We start from the raw sequence: 21,105 nt of genomic DNA, 5'->3' as shown, positions 1-21,105 counted from the left end.
TGAATAAGTGAAAAAAAGTTTTTTCTTCCCTCCATAACACCCACTGGGCTCTGTTAATAATCCTTTATTATAACTGTTGTATTAGCTAAACACATTGCTATGGTAAGCATGCGGGTAAGTTGCCTCACTAGTCAGCAGTGTACAAATGAAAGTATGACAACCCTTCAATAAAATGCATTTGGACGCTTGCCACAAAATTCTTTAATATTCTTTTTTCCTGTTGCCCTTAAAGTTTATTTGCCCCTTCTTCCAGGTCCCACGGAGGCTCCTCATTGGAAGAGGGTCGCATTCCACGCCGTCACGCCTCCATCCATGCATCAATGGACTCAACCCGATCCAAACAGCTGCTCAGCCAGTGGAAGAATAAAAACGACAACAGGAAGCTGTCCCTGCAGGTGATGGATGGAATAAGACCAGCCTCCTCCTCATCTCCTCAGAGGAACATGGAGCTGCGCTGCTCCTCTGAACCTTCTGCAATGGGCCTGGAGGCAGAGCTCCGAGGTGGAATACACCTTCCTTCACTTATCGCTTGTCAGGAAACAGAGCAACGTGCTGGGGCTCACATTCCAGTTCAATACATGAAACTAGCAGCAAGCTCTGTTCCTATGGCCAATCATAATCACCAGTCCCATAATGGCAGCAGCGGAATGGCTGGTGGGGCCAGAGTGTCTATCCAATCCCGGCCTGGATCCTCCCAGCTGGTTCACATTCCTGAGGAGGACAACTTTACCAGCAGGGATCATGAGAGTGAATCAGAGGACAGCATTATGGATGGAGGTGGGTCAGTGAGGGAAAAGTGGCTAAGAGTGGCTGAGAAGACCACCATCCCCTGCAGGCCGCTCAGTGCTGGAGGACAGCCTCGTCTTATGCAGGTTAATCATTCTTTTTCTCCACCAACTTTGCCTTTTTAATCTATATGTCTGTTGTGAATCAAAAGCAAGTCAAGTGTTGTTACATCACATTACTGGATATGACAATCATTTAAAAAAAAGTTTTTTGTCCACAAACAGTACAGGCCAAAAGTTTGGACACAAACAAGAATATAAGACATGTTTATAGTTATTTTACACTTTTTTGTTAAGTACATAATTCCACATGTGTCCATTCATAAATTTGAAGCCTTCAGGGAGAATCTACAATGTAAATAGTCATGAAAATAAAAGGAAACGCATTGAATGAGAAGGTGTGTCCAAACTTTTGGCCTGTACTGTACATTGAGTGCATTCATACTCCATAGGTATAAGACCTACATCTTATCAAAAGTGTATCCTTCTGATACTAATCCAATTTACGATCTACTCTACCTAGATAGTAAGACAGGTAAGAACAAACAAAACAAAAACAACTCTTTCTCCTCACTTTTTTACTTTTCAACAATAAATCTTTTGTACCTATTTTTAAATGACATGTTTACACTTTGTTTGATTGATGCATTCACACTATTCCCTAAAAAGCATCTCAAACATCAAAATACACAAACTTTACGCTATACTGTTGTTTTCAAATTTAAAACCCCCTCTGCCACTGTTTTAATAATATTGTTTTATCACCAGTATTGATATGCAACCCTATCTATGATGCAGTTACAGTCTTTCTATTTTCAGAAAAAAACATCGAAGTCTCTATCTGCAAACATTTGTTGTCTTCAGGCTGCTGTTAGTTTTTGCTTTATGGATTAATTGTGGAGTCTTAAAATCTACCACATCTTTAAACTTTAAGGTGTGTAATTTTAAAAACCGCAAATTGGTATGCTCATAATGCACTACATTTTTTATTTTCCTAATTGCTAATTTTTGTATTGTGCTTAGTGATTGTAGGGTGGTTTTGTTTAAATATGGTAACAAAAGTCAACTATTTAAAATATAAAGTGCTTTCTCATTCAGTATATGCCTTGTTTTCCCCATTACTCCAAAAAGTGCTACTTTTGCTCCAACATATTTAATATAGGGTTTCCAGCAGATTTTGTAATCAAGAATCACACCTAGAAATTGATCAACATTTATTTAACATTAATAATCATTACTTTTAGTTTTGTTGCGGTTTACAAACAACATAAGTTTGGTTTTATCTAAATTTAACGATCATTTTTTCAAATTTCTACTTTGACCACCCGTAAAAGCAGCTGCACATTTTCTCCAGAATAGAACATTTTAAGAGGTTTGTCACCCTACTTATGTCATTTATATACAGAATAAATAATTTGCGACCCAAAATCGACCTCTGTGGGACTCCACAAGTGATACTCCCCTATTTGCACAGATTTAAGTCTGTTATCTTATGCTTCTTCTCTGATTACAGCCATATTAAAATCATGTTCATGTTCATAGTGCATAGTACTAATAATAATAATAATATAAATTGTTATACAAAAGGGTAGTTTGTCAAACTAATCTATACTTAAGGTGTTTTGACTTTGCTGAGCTTTAACCAAATCCCACAGTCTTCATTAACAGATGGAGTTTTATTGGATTAGCAACTTGAGTTAGTTTAAAGATGATTGTTCCCCCATTAACTTCTCTGACGATAGAGCTGTGAGCTAACACATTTTGTTTCACTGACAGTGAACCAAAATGTGTTCCTCCGCTAAAGATTATGTTTACTTGTTTGTAAGCTTACATTTATAGTAGCTCACAGCTCTATCGTCAGAGAAGTTAATGGGGGAACAATCATCTTTAAACTAACTCAAATTGCCAATCCAATAAAACTCCATTTGTCCATAGTAATCCATAGTGATTAAAAAATATTCTAGGACATAAATAAACCTATAATGCATCACAAATTAAATACAAGCATGTACATGGCTAAATAGTGATGGGGTGATGTTGATGCTCTGACATTCCTGTGAGTGCAATACTGATGTGTGCAATACTGATGAGGTATTTGGTGTATTTGCAAAATGCAGTGGCATTGAAGTATTTCAAGATGTAACCTATATCTTGGACCTTATAGAGTCATTGTGCTTTAAAAGCTTAGTCAACAGTTTGTAATGTTATGAGATCAGGAATTTACTCAAGTCAATATAAAACATATTTATTTATATAATATCATGTCAATGCTGGCTGTGTTTTTTTGTGCAGAGCTTATAACCTTTTTGTTAAAATGTTCTTAGTTGTAGCTGTAACTAGTGATGGCACTTCTCTAAATGTGGAGAGGTTGTGAGCAAAAAAGAAACAGGCTCATTCCAAAAAGTGTGGAAAAAATAATGTTCCTTAATAAAAATCTTTGAGTGTTCCCTATCCCACTTACCCCCGGGCCAGAGTTACACAAGCACACCCAACTTCTGCCATATTTTCCCAGCACATCCTCTGTTTCCCCAATACCAATACAAAAATTCATCAATCTGTATTTTAAAAAGAATGATATCCCATTGTTAGTATACATGTATGTGTCACTATTCTAAAGCATCCTGTCCACCATCTTGTCGGGGTAATTTCGATGCACTTGGCACTTCCCCAGGTGAGGTCGCTGAAGCTTCTAGTAATGAACCCATTTTCAAAACAATTCCTCTTTGAGTGTTTCAGTGCTTCACCAAAGCTTCATTTGCCCATCACTAGCTGTAGCACTCCACCTATAAAAAGAGAAGGATAGTTGGTAATGAGTAAGTATCTCAGCAGCAACACAGCTCACATTTCCCTGTCATCTTCTTATTCCAGGTGATAGCCTTATCCAAACAGCAAGGTCTGCTACACTCTCCTCGATCTGAGGATGGTGGATCCATTCGATACCGAGCCTTGACAGACCAAGACCCATCACCACCGGCCTCTACCACAGGAGCAGTGGGAGGAGGTATGTACTGCCCATAGTTAGAGTTTATTTATATACGTGAAGAAAGCAGACGGGGGAATGTTTTTTGATCATGCACAACAAAACAAAACATGCAAGAATTAAATCCCCCTTTAGGTACCATAGATAGATCCACCATTCAGGCATGCCAAATACTTATTTATCAACTTCTATAGTCAATGGAAAATAATCAATAATCAAAATGAAATAGTACAATGTGGTGTCAACACAGCACTTTTAAACCTGAGAGCGTTGAAAACAAAGACTTTCACTGAATAAATTGCATATTTGTTCCTCCGGAGTGTTTTATTCCAAACCACTCCAATCTTTCATTTTGGTGCCTGTCTGCGCCACATTACATCCACTTTTCCTGGTCAACTCAACTTCCATGGCCCCTGAAAGGACCGTCATCTGGCGGTGCCTGTAGATGTACACTTGATGTGAATCAATACGACATCAATCCTGCCCTTAACCATAAGGTGGCTTGTTTTATGCCACACAATAGAAGAGGGCAATGCTCGTCCAGTGATATGAGGATACCATTTTATGGTGATTGTAGGAGCCACATTATGTTGTTCATGGTCTCATTTATTGATTAGTGTGTTATGAGCTAATATTCCTAAATCACCTTACGTAATGTTCAATATCTCCATATTGCTTCAACCTAGCGTTGCTCTAATTGTTTAGAATCAACGATAACACCTGGGTCTTTCCAAACAGGTCTTCTGTGTGATCATAGTCTTTCCAGAAGCTTTGTAATCCAGCCTGGAACTGCAGTGTCTTTTCACAGACTGTGCACAATAACCCCAGAAGGATAAATCCCAACTGAACGGTTATTAAGCGGTACTTAAACGTATCACTCAAAGGTCTGCATCTGATATTTAGTTAATAATGATTGGCAATAACAAAATAACATTTATTCAACTCACATTACTTTTAAGCAACATAAATTTAAGCAAACAGTCATCCACTCTTTCTCCTCTTTAAGAGTGAGCAACTGGAAGTGACAGGATGTCATCACTCACGAAGTCATGGCAACCAAAATAAACAACAGCGCAAGTACAGCAGTTTCTCCTCAAACAGAGTGACAAAGAGTGACAAAAGCCTCCACAGCTAATTTCCAATGAAACCGCGCTCATGTGTAGCCAATCATCTTCTTGACAGGGGGAATGATACACTGCAGTCTGACCTTGTCCTTACCAGTGGCAGCAGCAAGTGAGGATGGATCCAATGATGTCAGTGTAGAAGTGCACCAACATTGTCTTTGACAGGTTGAACATCTTCAGCTGCCTCAGTTAGTACATCCTCTGCTGGGCTTTGTTGACAAGGGAGCTGATGTTCAGCGCCCACTTTAGGTCCCTAGAGCCCAGGAAGTGAAAGGACTCCACGCTGTTGACTGTGGCGTGACCCAGGGGATGGAGGCAGGTGGGGCTGCACCCATCTTCACAGTTGTTTAGCTGCAAGTTGTTCTGACAGCACCAGGTCACCAGGCGGTCAATCTTGCTTGTAGGCAGAGTCATCCCCCCTAGAAATGGGTCCAGTTAGTGTGGTGTCGTCTGAGAACTTCAGGACCTTGAAGGACTGGTAACTGAAGGTGCAGCTGTTGCTGTACATGGAGAAGAGCAAGGTGGAAAGGACACAGCCTTGAGGGGTGCTGATGGTCAGAGTCAGAGCTAATTTCCCCAGCTTCACTCGCTGCTTTGTGTCAGACAGGAAGTCTGTGATCCACCTTCAGGTGGCTTCAGGCACATGTAGCTGGGACAGCTTATCCGGCAGCAGAGCCGGGAGGCGTGTGTGTGTGTGTGTGTGTGTGTGTGTAGGACTGTCTGTACTTTTCTTGGCTCCTCTTTGTCATGATCAGCCAATGTTAGCAGTTCCACTCTGTAATTAGCATGTTATAATAGCATATAATATGCTATAATAATATATAGCATAATTCCAACTGTGTTCTATACTAGGGTCTGCCAGACATACTTTGCAAAACGCATTGCAGGAACAGTTTTTGTTTATATTTAATTTTGCAATATGTAATACTGACAGCTAGTGTTTAAAATAGTTACTGCAGTACAAAATGAGTTGACTACCCCGCCCCCTCCTCCCTAGACTGAAAGGTCACGTTGGTTGCCAGGCTGAGGCCACAGCATCCACAACAAGGTTGCTAGATATTTTTTTCACATAGCTAGACATACTCCACAGCAAAGCGGAGTAGCTAATGTTAGATGCTGGCAATATATATAGTCATAAAAGCCCCTGCACACGCGGAGCTCTGTTTTTAACCGACGGGCACACTTTTTCGGCTTAGAATTATGGTAGGAACCGCTAAAAACACAACAACGTCAATGTCCTCTCCACCCAATCCACACACTTTATTGGCTTAGAATCACAGCAAATATAGCTAAACACACTGAAAACTCATGGTCCTTTGTTTCCGATTTACATCCCCCTCTCTTGGCTTAAACTAACTCACCGTTGTCAGCTAAACAGGGTACACGTTGTAAAACAGCTGTGGCCCACTTGCTTGGTCCTTTGCTAACATTAACAGAGATAGCATGGTGGCGTTAGCCAGGACCAGTTGGGATCACTTTACTGGCTGTCTCAATGGCTTTTGTGAGTAACCAACTTGGCTGCTCAAGCTATACAGTATATAGTGCTATGTATATTCAATGGGAGTACACAAACATAGAAAATACATAAAATGCCCATCCCTTGTAGCCGTGATAATTAAGCCTGAAGCTAATACTTACCTGTTCAGGAGGAAATTATCTAACTCCGCGTCCTTATGGGCTCTAAGCTGTCTCAACCTTTTAAGTACATCTCCAATATTTACCCGGGGTTTGTAACATTTCAAAGTTCATACGCACATTTTGGAGACAATGGGAATTGGTGCTGCAGATGGTGAGGTGGTGAACGGAAGTCAAACTGAGAAGTACATACGGGAATAACAATTACACATAATATTTTCAAGTATTGATGCATGTTATCCACATTATCATGAAGATTAAATCCAGCAGTGTAACTGCTCGTACTGAGTGATAATTGTTCCATAAACACCTCTGACACAAATCTTAAATACACATTTTGGAGTCACGTGATTGTTTAAGGTTTTGCGTCTGGCCCAATTTGACCAAATAGTTGTGTTATATGGTTTCAATATATAGAACCATATGGTTATATGGTTAAATATTATTATATCACTTAGTGCTCGATAGAGTTATTTAAATCTGAATGGCTAACAAGAACAAAGCCTTACGCGGTGATACAGATGCCATTACAGAGGCATTGCTGGAGAAACAGAAAAGCTACCTTGAACCACGTTTTTCTCAAAAAAAGGGGATCAACAACACCAAGAAGCTAACTGCTATCCTTGACCAACAAGCTAACTGACTGCATGCCTTGAACAACAACACTACTAGTTGCACATTGATTTTCAACGTCCTCCACTACCCTCTGTTTCTGTTTTTGTAGACAAAAAATGTGTTTATTTTAAAGTTAACTTAGTGGAATCAGTTAAGGTTGCAACCAGATAACTATGGGCTGCTAATCCTATATCGCTAAACTACGTCACTGAAGCTGCAAAACTTTGAACACATTTTATTCCAATCTACAAGAATCTGAGGTTACTTTGGAAAAATCTCACTGTAATAGTGTGAATCAGCTTGACTTTCCTCAGTCATCCGCAGAGGAGAATCTTGGACAAATTAATTTCTCAACTTCAAACATTATTTCCTTTTTTAAGACCCCTCCTCACCTGGTTTAATCCAGATACATCTGTTTGTTGGCGTATGTTAGAAAGTGCTATGATAGAGCCTTGGTCACTCTGTGATGTTCTTTTTGCCAATGTTTCTAACGAACAGTGTCATTTTTGCTTTGGCCCCATTATTGATCCCTCAGCCCGAGTCTAATTTTGTGAGCTCTATGCTGCCTCTCTCCCCTCCCGCTGGCTATTTGCATAAATTACAATCAGCGATATCTAAATTAAGATGGAAAAGCAAGCCCTGACCCTAGCCCCATGTCTACTAATCTCCGGCGTGCTTCCCAGTCTGCTTTCAAGTGTCCTTTGCTCATGTAGCAGTCTTGGCCTCCTATGTTGTGACAAACTAAGCTCCCTGTGTTACAGCCGAACGTATCCCAAGGTTTATGGTTATTCCACACAAGGACTCAGAGGGTAAGCATATTATTAAGCCTTTTTTTCCTCATTTAATGAAGAGAATCCTGCCATGGTGTATCGAATGATGGTAGCTGTGGCTAGCTGGAAGGCGACAGAGCATGAGATTTCCAGTTGCAGTCCTGTTTGCAAGCCTGTCAGCAGCCAATCAGCCTTCCTTCTTCCAAGCTGGTGAATTCTCAGCCTTCCATGCCTTAGCTGGCCAGCAAACCAGTGTTTCCTCAGCCCAGATGTATGATTGACATCTAACCAGACCCTGAACCGAGCCAAAATCTGCGATTAAGCAGATACCTGCTATTGGTTCCATGTTGACGGTCCAGCCAACGCCTATTCCTGTTGAGTGGCAACTCTTACAAGTACATGTCAAGCTGCAACACTTCTGCTGATGATGCCGCAAGTTCCTGAGCTGCGGCAATCACCAGTTCCTGAGCTGCAGCCATCATCAGTTTCTTTCTCCCGTTTCCCTGGTGCCACACGCTACTGTGCCTGATCATGGGTCCCCGGGCTGACCTCAAAAGGGGTTCCGTCTTTGTGGTCGTCTTCTGGTGGGGTCCCACCTCATGTTCCAGTGTTAATCTGTGTTCCAGTAAGGTTCTGTCTTTGGGGCTGCATCCGAGTGGGTCTCCTTACTTCTTACTTAATTTCTAAGGTCTGCCCAGCCCTGATTTGTTTCACCTATGTCTAATCACCCTGGTCTTCTTGTGTGTTTAGTCTTTGCGCTACTTCTTTCTGTTGTTAGTTTGTCATGTCTCCCAGTTTTTTTTCAAGTTTTGATTGTTTATATTTTCCTGCTACGTGTTTCCTTACGGTCTTTCTGTTGTAAGCTGTTTTATAATTAAATCACCAACGTCATTGGCTGTTTCCTCATCAATTCATTCTGTGTCTAGGTACAAAACTGTTTTTCGGCAATGCTGACAATAAGAAGTATTGTGTGTGTATCAAAGCCTGGTATATTTTCTTCCTCAGTGCCACTGAGCTTCACTGTTGTCCAAAAACTACTAAGACACATCACTGAGACAAACTGTTGCACTGGGTAACATTTTCTTTCATAGAGGACAGGAAATCAACAAGTATTTGAGAGACACACTGACCATAGTATATTTTTGTGTTTTTACAGGATTTATTGCCAGTAACAAAAATATAGAATGTTGTAACTCATAAACCTCCCCATTGTTACTTTCCCAAAATTGTATTTTGCAAAACCTCATCTCAGTGTGTCCGGGACTTCCCGCAAGGTGGTGTATATGGACAATAGTTACAGTTATTTGCAATAGCAACATTACAAATAAAAACGGCAGCCGCTCTGAACATCTTGCAATGTTGATTTGAATGGCAATGTCTGTTACTCTGTCATTCTATTCCTATGATTTCAACTTTGTGCCTAACACATTTTAGATGTATTGATATTAACATTCAAGATGATATTATTGTTAAAAGTAGAAGATATGTTTTGAGTTATTGATCATTTCTCTTGTTCTGTAGGAGGAGGTTTGGAAAGAAGTGGCAGCATAGTCCGTGTTGAAGCCCACCCAGAGTCCAGATCAAACAAACCTGTGGTGAAACCTCCAAGCACCGACGGAAGTGGCTCGTGGCGATGGAAACCACCAGAACAACGAGCCTCGCTCCGGCAGTCAGCTTTCACACTCAACGACCTGAACAGACACGCTGACAGCTGTGATTCGCTAAGGGATGAAGGGTCAGTGGATGGGCGGAGGAGCGTGGCTGAGAGTGAAGTGGGAGGAGACGGAGGGGGAGGAGAAGACGGAGGGGGCGTGGGAGGAGGTGTATACACAAACCATCCACATGTTGTACATCCTTTACATCCTTTACATCCCAATAACCCAAACAACTTCCAGCACCCCAATTATAACCCCAACAATCCCAACTGTAATAACGTTCACTTTAACTTCAACCCCAACTCTGCCAATTTCAACCACAACCCTGCCAACTTCAACCCCAACTCTGCCAACTTTAACCCCAACTCTACCAACTTCCTCCCCACCTCTGCCAACTTCAACCCCAACTCTACCAATTTTAACCCCAACTCTACCAACTTCAACCCCAACTCTACCAATTTTAACCCCAACTCTACCAACTTCAACCCCAACTCTACCAACTTCAACCCCAACTCTACCAACTTCAACCCCAACTCTACCAACTTCAACCCCAACTCTACCAATTTCAACCCCAACTCAACCAACCCCAACATGACCTTTACCCCCACTGCCACATTTGCTCCTCCCTTCCACCCCCACCCGCAGGCCATCACCACCATCAGGGTCACTCCAGTGGAAGGGACCACTGCCAGCAGCGACGGTGGGTCAGACAGCCAGTCGGTTACATCGTCCAGCCGTGAATCCACCCTGAGGAGGAAGAGTGGCTCCCATGTTGTTCATGTGCCAGATCGAGGGCCAACCCCTGATCTCCACAGCAACCACCGCATCTGTGATGACAGTAATCGCCTCGACAACGAAAGCAGCAACCGTTTCCAAGAAAACCTTCGAAGTTTTCAAGAAAACCCCATCCACCCTAACCATCCAAGCAGGCAGATGCAGGGCATGTTTGTTCGTCCTAGCCCAACCCCTCCCCCTACCTTACCCCGCCCCATCCTGACTCACACTCCTCCTCCTACTCTGGGGTTGGCCTACAAAGAATGACATGCTCAGTGTTAATTTAATCCATCTATACCTGTGATTAAATGTCCTACTTGACCAGGACAAAATATCAATGGAGATGCAGCATGGGCAATTCCAAACTTCAGTTTGGGCAAAATATTAAAGGAAATTTGGTTAAATTTGTCCACAACTTTTTACCTGGCCAATTAGGGCACAATATATAGCCAATTATGCCCCCCCCCCCCCCCAGCAGATTTAATACCCAACTATATAAATGTTATGTCTTACTCGAAGACATAGTTAATAAGCTTTTTAAAAACAATTAGCAAGAGATTCACAATGCTCTTTTTGGTTAAAATCTAAAGAGAGAACTAACACAATTAGCCATGTCTCCAATCTCCAAATGGCCAATAAGAAATGACTGTAGTGAGGGCTCACGTTTAGAGGAGTGAATTTGATTTATTTTTCCTTGTGTTTTTTCTGGACACACTGATTAGTTTTTTTGTGAATGTAATGCATTGAGTGAATTTGCTTCATAGGCACAAGGATAATGGGCTTAATAAACGGCTGACCATTTGACTCACTCAAAAGGAGAGACTTCAGCCTCCTTGCTTTGTCCCATAGATCCCTGTCAGCAAGGTTGGATCCAGCCTAATGATTCTGCCCCCCCCATCCTCTGACTGCTAGATCAACTGTCCATGGAACAACATTTTTTTTACAACATGGATACATACAGTATATTGTCAGTTCTCATGCTTCTGTCAAACACAGGTAACAATATCAATATATAACCATATGCCATTAGATGGACCTTTGCTATAATGTCCATAACTGTGATGTGTTTGTAAATAGGAATGTGAGTTGCCACAGTGGAATCTAAACCCACAGTCTTTATTGTGTCTGGGCTACACACTGGGCAATAACAGTATCTCTAGGTCATGGTGGTATTGTGTTTGTGTTGGATAAGAACAATATCATGGGATTTTGTGTTTAAATATAGTGCTCTATTTTTTACCTGCTGTGTTTTAATGATGTGCAGTATATGAATATGAAAATTATCTACAGCATTTGAGCCATCTAAACAAACTTAGTTTTCTTTTTTTTTGGCTCATTTTATCAGCTCATCATGTCTCCCAGTATTAAAGAATGGGTTTAATTACTATCGAGTTTTAGGGGAACTGTTCGAAAACCGTTCAAGAACTACCGATATCATCATATGGCTGACATACTACACATTTTGTAACATTTTGAGAACAACAAAATGTCTGTCTGCTTGTTTTAGCCTTGTCCTAACATCTATGATAAAACAGTGCAGATTTCTGAAAGCTACAACTTCAGATCCTCAACAACCCACGGTTTGAGTTTCTCTAAAACTGTATTTTCAAAATATTGCGACTATTGTGCTTATTTCTTTTTATATATTTAATAAATAATGGACACAGTTAAATCAAATGTAGAGTCAGCAAGAAACACTGACTATGTATAGGTGCGCTCCCTCCAGCACCAAACGATTAGTACAGTGAGAGCCGGTGTCATTTTATCAGCTCATCACGTCGTCCCAGTATTAAAGAACGGGTGTAATTACTATCGAGTATTAGGGCAACTGTTGGGCAAAAAATTAGTTATTTATTAACTTAATTATATAAATTATTAAAAGAAATATTTCTAGCATATTTTGAGAAAAGGTTGCAAGTTTATAAGGAAAGAGTTCATATGATGTAAAATGGCTAAATATCACAATAACGAAATGTAATTGAACAAGAAATTACAATAAATGTATACAGTTGTTATTTTAGAAAAACGGTATAAAATGCGCAGTTGTTTGTCGTAAGAAAAATAATATTTAAAAAAAAGTGTAATTTTACTAGAAAGTGCAATATTACAAGAATTGTTTAAAGATGGTCCAAGACATTTCGTCTCTTAATCAAAGACTTCTTTGGTTCTGAATCTTCGAGCAGCTTTAGTCAAGTTCTGTTGCCCCTGATTTTTAACCTTCCCTGGATAATGGATGACTGAGGACCTTCACAGACTAACATTACAGGAATAAACTCCTTAATAAAAAAGGCTTTACAATACAACACAATATGTTATTCTGAGGAAAAGTGGTAATATTGCTTGAATAATATTCATTTCATTAACAAATACCCATACAACATTATAAAATTTCGTAAATAAAACAAAACTCACATTTAATAAAATAAATTGTAATTTTACAATAAGAAGCTATCATACTACAAGGATACAACACAATGTCTTAATTTTATCGTAAAATGTCTTACCATAACAACACAAGAGACTGTCCTCCCTCAAAAATGACTTCATAGGTCATTTGTACAATGCTGTAAACATAAGCTGATGTTCGAGTTTTAGTTGGTGCCTCTGCTCTCTAGTGTCCGTCGTCATCATCACGCCAAGCAAGAAGAATAAGAATTTGTAAGGAGGCAAGTAGGAGCATGATGGGTCAAACAAACACAAGACTCATGTCCTGTTTGAAAATAAAAGTAAGGGGCAAGTTTGTATAAATTCACAGACCGGAACTAAGTCATGTTCTGCATCACTTGCTAAGTGGAAAGTGAAGCAACGTCTGATTTTAACCCAGCTACTAGATGGTTCGATTAGTCTTTCGCCCCTATACCCAGGTCGGGCGACCGATTTGCACGTCAGCACCATCTTTTTCTAAACTTAACTGAGATGTTTTTGTGCCTAAACACCTAACCAAACTGCAACAGTTTGAAAACAACTTGTTTAAACCCGCAACTCTTACATTTAGATATGAGGATGGAAAACGTTTCTGTAGGTCGTAATAGAGGGTAGGATTGAAACAACTGATACCGTCGTATAGCCGTCGTAATACACATTTTGTAACATTACGAGAGCAACAAAATATCTGCTTGGCTTAGCCCGGCCCTAACATCTATTGTAAAACAGTGCAAATTTCTGCAAGCTACAACTTTAGATCTTCAAAAACCCTCAGTTTGAGTTTCTCTAAACTTTATTTTTCAAAATATTGTGACTTTTCTAGTAAAACCACTTGAACTTACTTCAAATGTCAACTGTTGTTGTCAAATGTCAAATGTTTGGCTCTAATTCCCAGTTATGATGTACTATCCCTCACTGACTTTGCTTTGGTATTTGCATGTGCTGTTAAATTCATGATGTAGAAAATATTTTTGAAATTTCTACTCAATGAATGTTGGAGAAAAAGAAAAAAATGTTAATACTAAATGTTAATTGGACTCATGATTTACATTCTTTTTTTTTTACTTAACTTAAGTGCCATCAAAAGAGTACTGTCGATTGGGGTAGTCACACAGAGATCCAGTCAGTGTTTTAATGCTAAATTGCCTGGGAAAATAAAGATCCTCAAGATTGGATCCCGTCAAGTTTAAGAAAGCACAATTACTGCAGCGTGATGACAACAGATGGATATTTATAGCTATGTACATATTTTTTATCTCCGTAAACTCCCACTTGTGGTCAGATGTTGCTTTGATTATTGTATAGGTGTAAGGCCATAATGAAGATTTTGTTGAAGATGTTGCTGCTAATGTTGTTAGGAAGAGCTATTCATTTGTTTTTAATGGAATACGCAATAGCTGAGTGGAGAGGACTTATATTCTCATATTTCAATAATATTTTGTTTTATAGTGAGTATTCTAGTTAAACCAGCTGGTTTGTCAAATTTATATGGTTGAATGTGACAGTTGCTACTCGACTCGTGTGCGTGTGCTCATTTCTTTTCTACCTAACAATAAAGAAAGGACATAATCAAATCAGATTTAGAGTCAGCGAGAAACTCTGACTGTGTTTCATGAAAAGAATTCAAAAAGTGTTTGGTGCCTCTCGTGGTCATTAGTGATCTAGCTTTTAGTTTTGGGATTTTATTGATATCATTCTTCAATTTAGCTGGAGGTTTGGAGAGAAGACAGTGAATAGACAGTGGCTGGTGTCAACAGTGCTCTAAAAGTTGTAGAGCCACATCATATTACCTGCAAGCACTGTTATACATACTGCTTTCACACAGCAGCTTGATAAGAATTTCATGGAACAGATGTTGCCTAGTTCTGCCTATTTATACACAAATAGAAATTTAGTCTTTGAAAAAAAGAAGACCAGGTTACCAACAAAACAGAACCAGTGTCAGGGTTAAGGTTTGGTGCCATCAAAGTCATGTCAAATGGCCTAGTCTGAGTGAATCTGGACCTGGACAGTTTGTAAAGAAGGCAGTTTACAGGTCTCCATTGAGTGATGGGGACAATACTTTGATATAGCGCAAAGAGCAGCACAATCACTTATTAAAGGACCAGCCTTAAGGGTTTTTCTGTGTAGTATCATGCATACAGCATGCTGCAAAAGGCAATAATCACAGGACCACGAATGTTAGCCAAGACTGCAGCGAGATGTGAATGATTAATTAGTCTATAACAATAAGTTCAGTGTAGAGAAATAAACTGACTAACAGTCACTTTTGTCAGCTATTATAACAATTGTGAGTTAGTGTTATCTTCTCCAGTAGAAGTAGAAGTACAATGGGATTCAGGCAGCAAGCAGTTAGCTTTTAAGTGGAAGTTTAAATGGTGGACAGTGAACAGTAGTTTAGTAGAAATCCTCCTGTTAAAGTTTAAAATCCATCATATAACTTATACTTGGATATGTTGTAACTTAGTCCAGACCTGTAGCTGAAAGCAGCGTGTCCTGTTTGTCCAAAAGCAAAAACATTAGCTCAAGCAGCTGAAGTTAATTGCAGGTACTGGAGTAGTAGTACTGGAGAGTATTGGAGACATTCATAATCATGTACAGCAGAACAGAAAATTGGCACACTTTTCCTTAAATTACCAGCTAACGCTAACAGTAGATCGTTAGCAGGGTTAAAAATTGTCTGAGTGACAAACAAAGAGATTTACATAAAACATTAAAGTGCCATTAAAAACATTTAAAAACACAAAAGCAGATAAAATGAGAGATATTAGGCTGCTAGTATGGGACAAAGTATACATTATTGCTCTATATGTTACACGTAATCCACCCACAATCCTTGCTGTTCCCAGAACAGGCCCGTCCCACCTGGCTTACTTTTTTAACTTTTTTTTATGTGCATATATAGATTGTTAGACATTGCAACAACTCATGCAATGCAACTGCCGTATCAGAAATGAATTGTTTAATCAATTAATTTAGAAGAACTTAGAGTGGCGGTGGACCTGCAGTTTTCTTCAGTCTGTTTGATATTTCCCATAAATAGTTTTATCCCTAACAGCAGCAGACGTAGAGGAAGCACAGCAACAGTAAGCAAGTAAAGTGCCATGGAAGCTTAACATTAACTGCCTGGATTTACAAGAATTTTTAAACAAGTTTTTATGTACAGAACGACTTTATTTAACATTTTGAATTGTCTACACATAACCAACCCCCTAACCAAAGTTGCTTTACCTGCCTAAACCTTTAGCCAATATTTTCTTATAACAACCATGGCAGGATACAGGTGTGCTACACCATCCACAAGAATGTTATGAATACTCTCATTCAATGTGTGCATGCATACATTTTGTGAATGAGGCCTTTTGGTTTCCAGCATGCTCATATGAGGATGTTCAGTGAGACAGGGTGTGTAACATGAATACTGTGATACAGTCAGACAGTCCCTGTAAAAAGAAATCACATACATTAATGTGTTATCCCTTTGTATAGTGTTGGAGACAGATAAGTATATTTTGATATGATAAACGTGGAATGTGTTATAAAATGTAAACCAATATTTCATGTAAAAGGCATGTCAGTGGATTATTTCAGTTCATTACGCTACTCAGTACAAAGCACTACAAATATTTTAAAGTGAATATCTTAGTTGTACATTTGAGTATAGTTGTATGTGCTTTTTAGCAAGAATTAAGTTTTGATTGCAATGTTATTTGCTGAGCCTTGTGAGAAATGGTGTGGTGGAAATGAGAAGTGGAATTTGGATACTGATGTGTGTTTGCAAAGGACACCCTCAGATTTATAGGTTGTACAATCAATAGTCAAAGTATTGGCATAATAACCTTAAAAACTGTTTACGTGCATAACTAATTCCAAATTTTAGTATTGCGATTTAGTACTTTTCCAGTTAAGAAGGGACATTGTTACTACTGCGGTTTTTGCATTGGCAAATTGAAAACCCTGCTCTTTGGCGGCCTGAATCTGTGCTAAAATATGGTTAGCGTAAGAGGAGGTACCATATAATCTCAGTGGCCAAGCAAGCTGTGTGCAAAGTGAAGTAAAGTTATTACATCATGGCGAGCTCAAGAATTAGCATTTTACTGGAAGACTGTCCCTGCACTTGATCATCTGTGAAGCCTTCGCACAATATGTTAGCTCGCTGCATGATCCCTTCAGCTGGTAAACCCTGCAACCCTCCAGCCATAACAATGGAGCCTTAACAATCAGATTTATATTTATCCCTCATTCTATTCTATGAAATCATCATATAAAATGTATGTACAATTGGGTTGAACTAGCTGATTTTGAAGTGAGTCTTAAATTGGGAATTCAAATTCAGTTGAGTCAATGTTTATTAGCTTGCTTGCATACAAAGAGTCTCTGTTGTTTGTTATGCTAGCATACATAGCTTGCCTTTATACTACCTATTGTTACACAATGAATTGCTTTCTGGTTACACCACATATATACCAGTTTGTTATGAAAATCAGAATCGGAGAAATGTGATAATACTAACTAGATAACTACTTTATAATGATGTAATATTTATAACAATCACTTATTTTGTCTTTTACTTTACTATTTGTCTATTGATATATGATATACAGATATTTTTGATTAGGGTGTGTGAAAAAGTTTTTTTTATATCTACTTGTCAAATGTGTTGCTAATTTCCATGGCAACCATCTGCACTCTCGCAGTCTTAGTCAGTCATAAAGCAGCTCCGATCAGCACGCTTTTCCAACCATTGAAACAACACAAAGCACTTGGGTTTTTCTCCTCAGATCAAGGACTCTGGTACCATGAAGTGGTTGGCAGCAGCCTTGCTTCATCTCTGTAGTTGATACAATAACTGTAAAAAAAATTCGGGGGGGAATAGTTCCACATTTGGGAAAATATACTTATTTTCTTTCTTTCAGAGAGAAATATGAGAAGATTGATATCAATCTTAAATCTTAAAAAAGAGTTGAACGTCTGAGACTGACTACAAACGTCTGGACCCAACAAGAGCACTGAAGACATGAGTATTTGTAGTTACGCTCTTGCTCAACTGTTCTCTTGGAAAGAATTTCCCACAATGTTGCACTATTTTTTCATGTGATCAAGACAATGGACTGTTGTAGAAAACTGTCCAGCAGGGCTGTTACCATGTTACTGTAATGCTACTATATATAATGTCATGTAAATCTAATAGGTTCCACAATGAGTGAATATGAAACAAAACTGATTCTTATTGAATTCTTGATGTAGGTCTTGGTGTTTTTTTTCTATCCGATTTATAATCAGTCAACATGAACTACTAGCTGTTTATAATGATCAACAGTGAGGTTTGCTGTTTCTATCGCTGTTCATAGACATTTGTATCTTTATATTCATCAGTATATATCCAGTTTGGGTTGTAAGCTTGATGGAAAATGCTAATGTTTAGCATAAACTGTCTACAAGACAGTCTATAATGACATTTTTAATTCCATTCCTGGGTTTCAATGGACTGAACACAGGCCTTCTGTCTGTTTGGTACACTACACACACACACACACACACACACACACACACACACACACAGACAAACACACACACATTCTGCTGATAGCTGTAGGAAACATTGAGTGCATTTATAGCTTAGATCTGCTTTGCTTGCTGAAGGACCCAGACATGTATCCATCGTTACCACCATTTGTGTGAACGTTAGTGTTCTCTGCAGCTGTCAGCGGACTATGTGGCCTGACCGAGCACACTTTGTGGAGTAAGCACGAGTGGTAAATGAGAGATAAATAAAAAGCTCAAGGGCAAAAAGCAGAGTGAAGTAGTCATTTGTTTGAGACAGACGTGATGTTACACTTTATAGCCAATGAGTATTAATGGTATTCAGTCTGTGTGTGGTTACTCTCAGTGGCTATGTTTCTGTATAAGCTGATGACACACCTGTATCTTTGATTTTGCCATACAGTACATGTGTTGCATTGTTGGCTGGCTTACATACACACACTGAATAACTCTTAGAAGCTTTCAGCGTGCCACCATGCCCCCTAAATAATCTAACTTGGAGTGTTTGTACAGGCACAATTGCCAACCAAAACCAGTGAGTTGTCTTCACAGTGTGCATTAGCTAGCCAGCACTTAAAAAAACATTGTTTTTCTTCATTTTAGTGTTGTTTCTACATGTTATCTCCTTTGTAAATTCATATTAGCACTCAGTGCTTTAACAAGACACTTGGTCTAGACCTTAACTGAGATGCAAGTCTGTATTCAAAATGTGTAAATGTAAAGATAGCTACTGAACAGCATTCTGGGACTGGAACACATACAACGCTTCACAGGAAGCCACAAGACGCTTTTTGTTTCTTTTTCTTCCTCCGCACACTGTTGGATGGAACATTGGGACTAGAATTATTTTAGTGTGCCATGAAATTTGGGCTAGCAGGACTATGTTGAGGGCTACCTGCAGTGTGGATGACTGAACTGTCATATTTGAAATGACTCTGTGAACGTTTACAACAGTGACAGACATCCTTACGTTTCTGTTTTCTAGTGGTGTCTCTGTTAACGAAATAAAAGTTTGATATCAAATCAATGTTTCAGTTTGTACCTATATCATTTCAGATTGTTCTCATGAACCATTTATCAACCAACATGTATAAGAGAGGGAATAAAATAAGTGGGGGACCAGAGTGTCCTGAGAATACTGCAAACCATCATCTTTTTTTCTAATCTTACTAGTCGCTTTGGTGCCAAAGTTTAACTGTCATAAGCATGCTCATTTTTTGTCAGCTAAACTCAACTATAAAGGGCTAGTTATAAACTATAACTCTGAAAGGGCCAACTGTTATGGGTCAGCAGTTCTTGCTTGTCCCGTTTGTGTGTTATCTCCCCTTTTCCCTGTGTGTCTGTCTGGTCTGTGTTATTTTCTACCTGGAGGTTGCTGGAGACGTGGTTTGAGGAAAGTAGGTCAAGGGGCGTGTCCATTCAGCTCTGCACTGCTACCTGCTCAGCTGCAACGTGTCCCATGATTCAACACAGCAGTACCTATACCCGGCTGATCACCTCATTGGCGCCAGTTCGTGACAACAATCCATGTGGTAATTTGGCTCAGTTTTCTTGTATTAAGTATTATTATTCCGCTCAGACCTGCTGCTTTCTCTGCGCTGTGCCTTCTGGGCGTCCAGTGCATTTCCCTGCTGTACCTGATGTGCTTCCAGTGTAACCCACCCTGTCTCCTTGTACATGCTGGGATTTCTCAGTATGTGCTAGTGTTTCCTCATCTCTACTTCCTCACCTCATCTCCCGATCCTACCTAGATCCTCCACTGTTGACCCGCCTCGAGCCTCGGACCAGCCTGGAGCTTTCCTGCCCTGACTCTTCTGACATTGTAACTCATAAGTACAATCTGTTCATTAACGACTTCTTTGAAACAGAATTTCTAGTTACGTATGTTGGTCTCTGCGTCCTGGGTCAGAACTGAACTCTAACACCGACAGTTTACGGTGCTCTGGACCCGTTTCAAAGTCACCTTTTTTGGGCTAAATTTAAATGTAAAGACGACTAAACTGTGTTTTCATAGGATAGCATACAATCCCACTCATGATGTGTTGCTCATTTTAGGAAAAAAGATCATTCTCTTTGGGAAATTCAGACCTCATTTTTAATGGTCTGAGTTTCCTTCGAAAAGCAGCAATAATGTTCTTTGGAATAAAATGACGTGTAGCTTTTAATCCGGAAGAACAGCACCGATCTTTCACCCCTGTACATCAACGGCAAAAGTGTGGAGAGGGTCCACACCTTCTGGTTTCTGGCCGTCCTTATTTCCACTGACATCTTCTGGACAGACAACATCAAAGCGGTCATCAAGAAGGCTCTACACAGCAACTACACTAACTGAGGGTCCTAAGGAACCAGGACTCCAGCCTGTTGCTGACCTTCTACTCGTCCATCAAGAGCCTGCTGACGTACTGTATAGCAGCCTGGTACGGCAGCTGCACCGTGGCAGACAGGGAGAGACTGTAGAGATTTGTAAGGTCAGCACAAAAGATTGTTGGCTGCCCTCTCCCCTGATAGACAGCTACACCTCCCACTGCCTCAGCAGAGCAGAACACCGCATCAAGGACGGCTCCCACCCTGGCTCTGATAAGTTTGACCTGTTGCCCTCAGGAAAGCGCTACAGGTGCTTCCAAACAAGGACTAACAGACTCAAGAACAGTTTCTTTCCAAAAGCCATAAACACCCTGAACTCACACGTGGACTGACTTCACTTTACAGCCTACCCCTCGGCCCCCGGACTTTTTTCTTCTCACCTACTCTGCAATACTTGTATATAATACTTACAAAGACACTGGAATTCTGTGCAAT

At 39.8% G+C, this 21,105-nt stretch overlaps 1 protein-coding gene across 1 annotated transcript in view; it reads left to right on the top strand.

Moving 5' to 3' along the window:
* LOC117954137 (phospholipid phosphatase-related protein type 4-like) overlaps positions 1-14,615 on the top strand; it is a 76,126-nt gene extending 61,511 nt beyond the window's left edge. Inside the window, exons 9-12 of the mRNA XM_034887673.1 lie at positions 254-872; positions 3,654-3,786; positions 9,431-11,938; positions 13,544-14,615. Of these exons, the coding sequence (XP_034743564.1) occupies positions 254-872; positions 3,654-3,786; positions 9,431-10,605 (1,927 nt within the window). The 3' untranslated portion in view covers positions 10,606-11,938; positions 13,544-14,615. The remainder of the gene's footprint in view (positions 1-253; positions 873-3,653; positions 3,787-9,430; positions 11,939-13,543) is intronic.
* Positions 14,616-21,105: the final 6,490 nt, after the last annotated feature.

The sequence above is a fragment of the Etheostoma cragini genome, chromosome 12 (genome assembly GCF_013103735.1).
Source record: "Etheostoma cragini isolate CJK2018 chromosome 12, CSU_Ecrag_1.0, whole genome shotgun sequence".
NCBI lineage: Eukaryota > Metazoa > Chordata > Actinopteri > Perciformes > Percidae > Etheostoma > Etheostoma cragini.
This window is presented reverse-complemented; position numbering and strand designations above follow the sequence as displayed.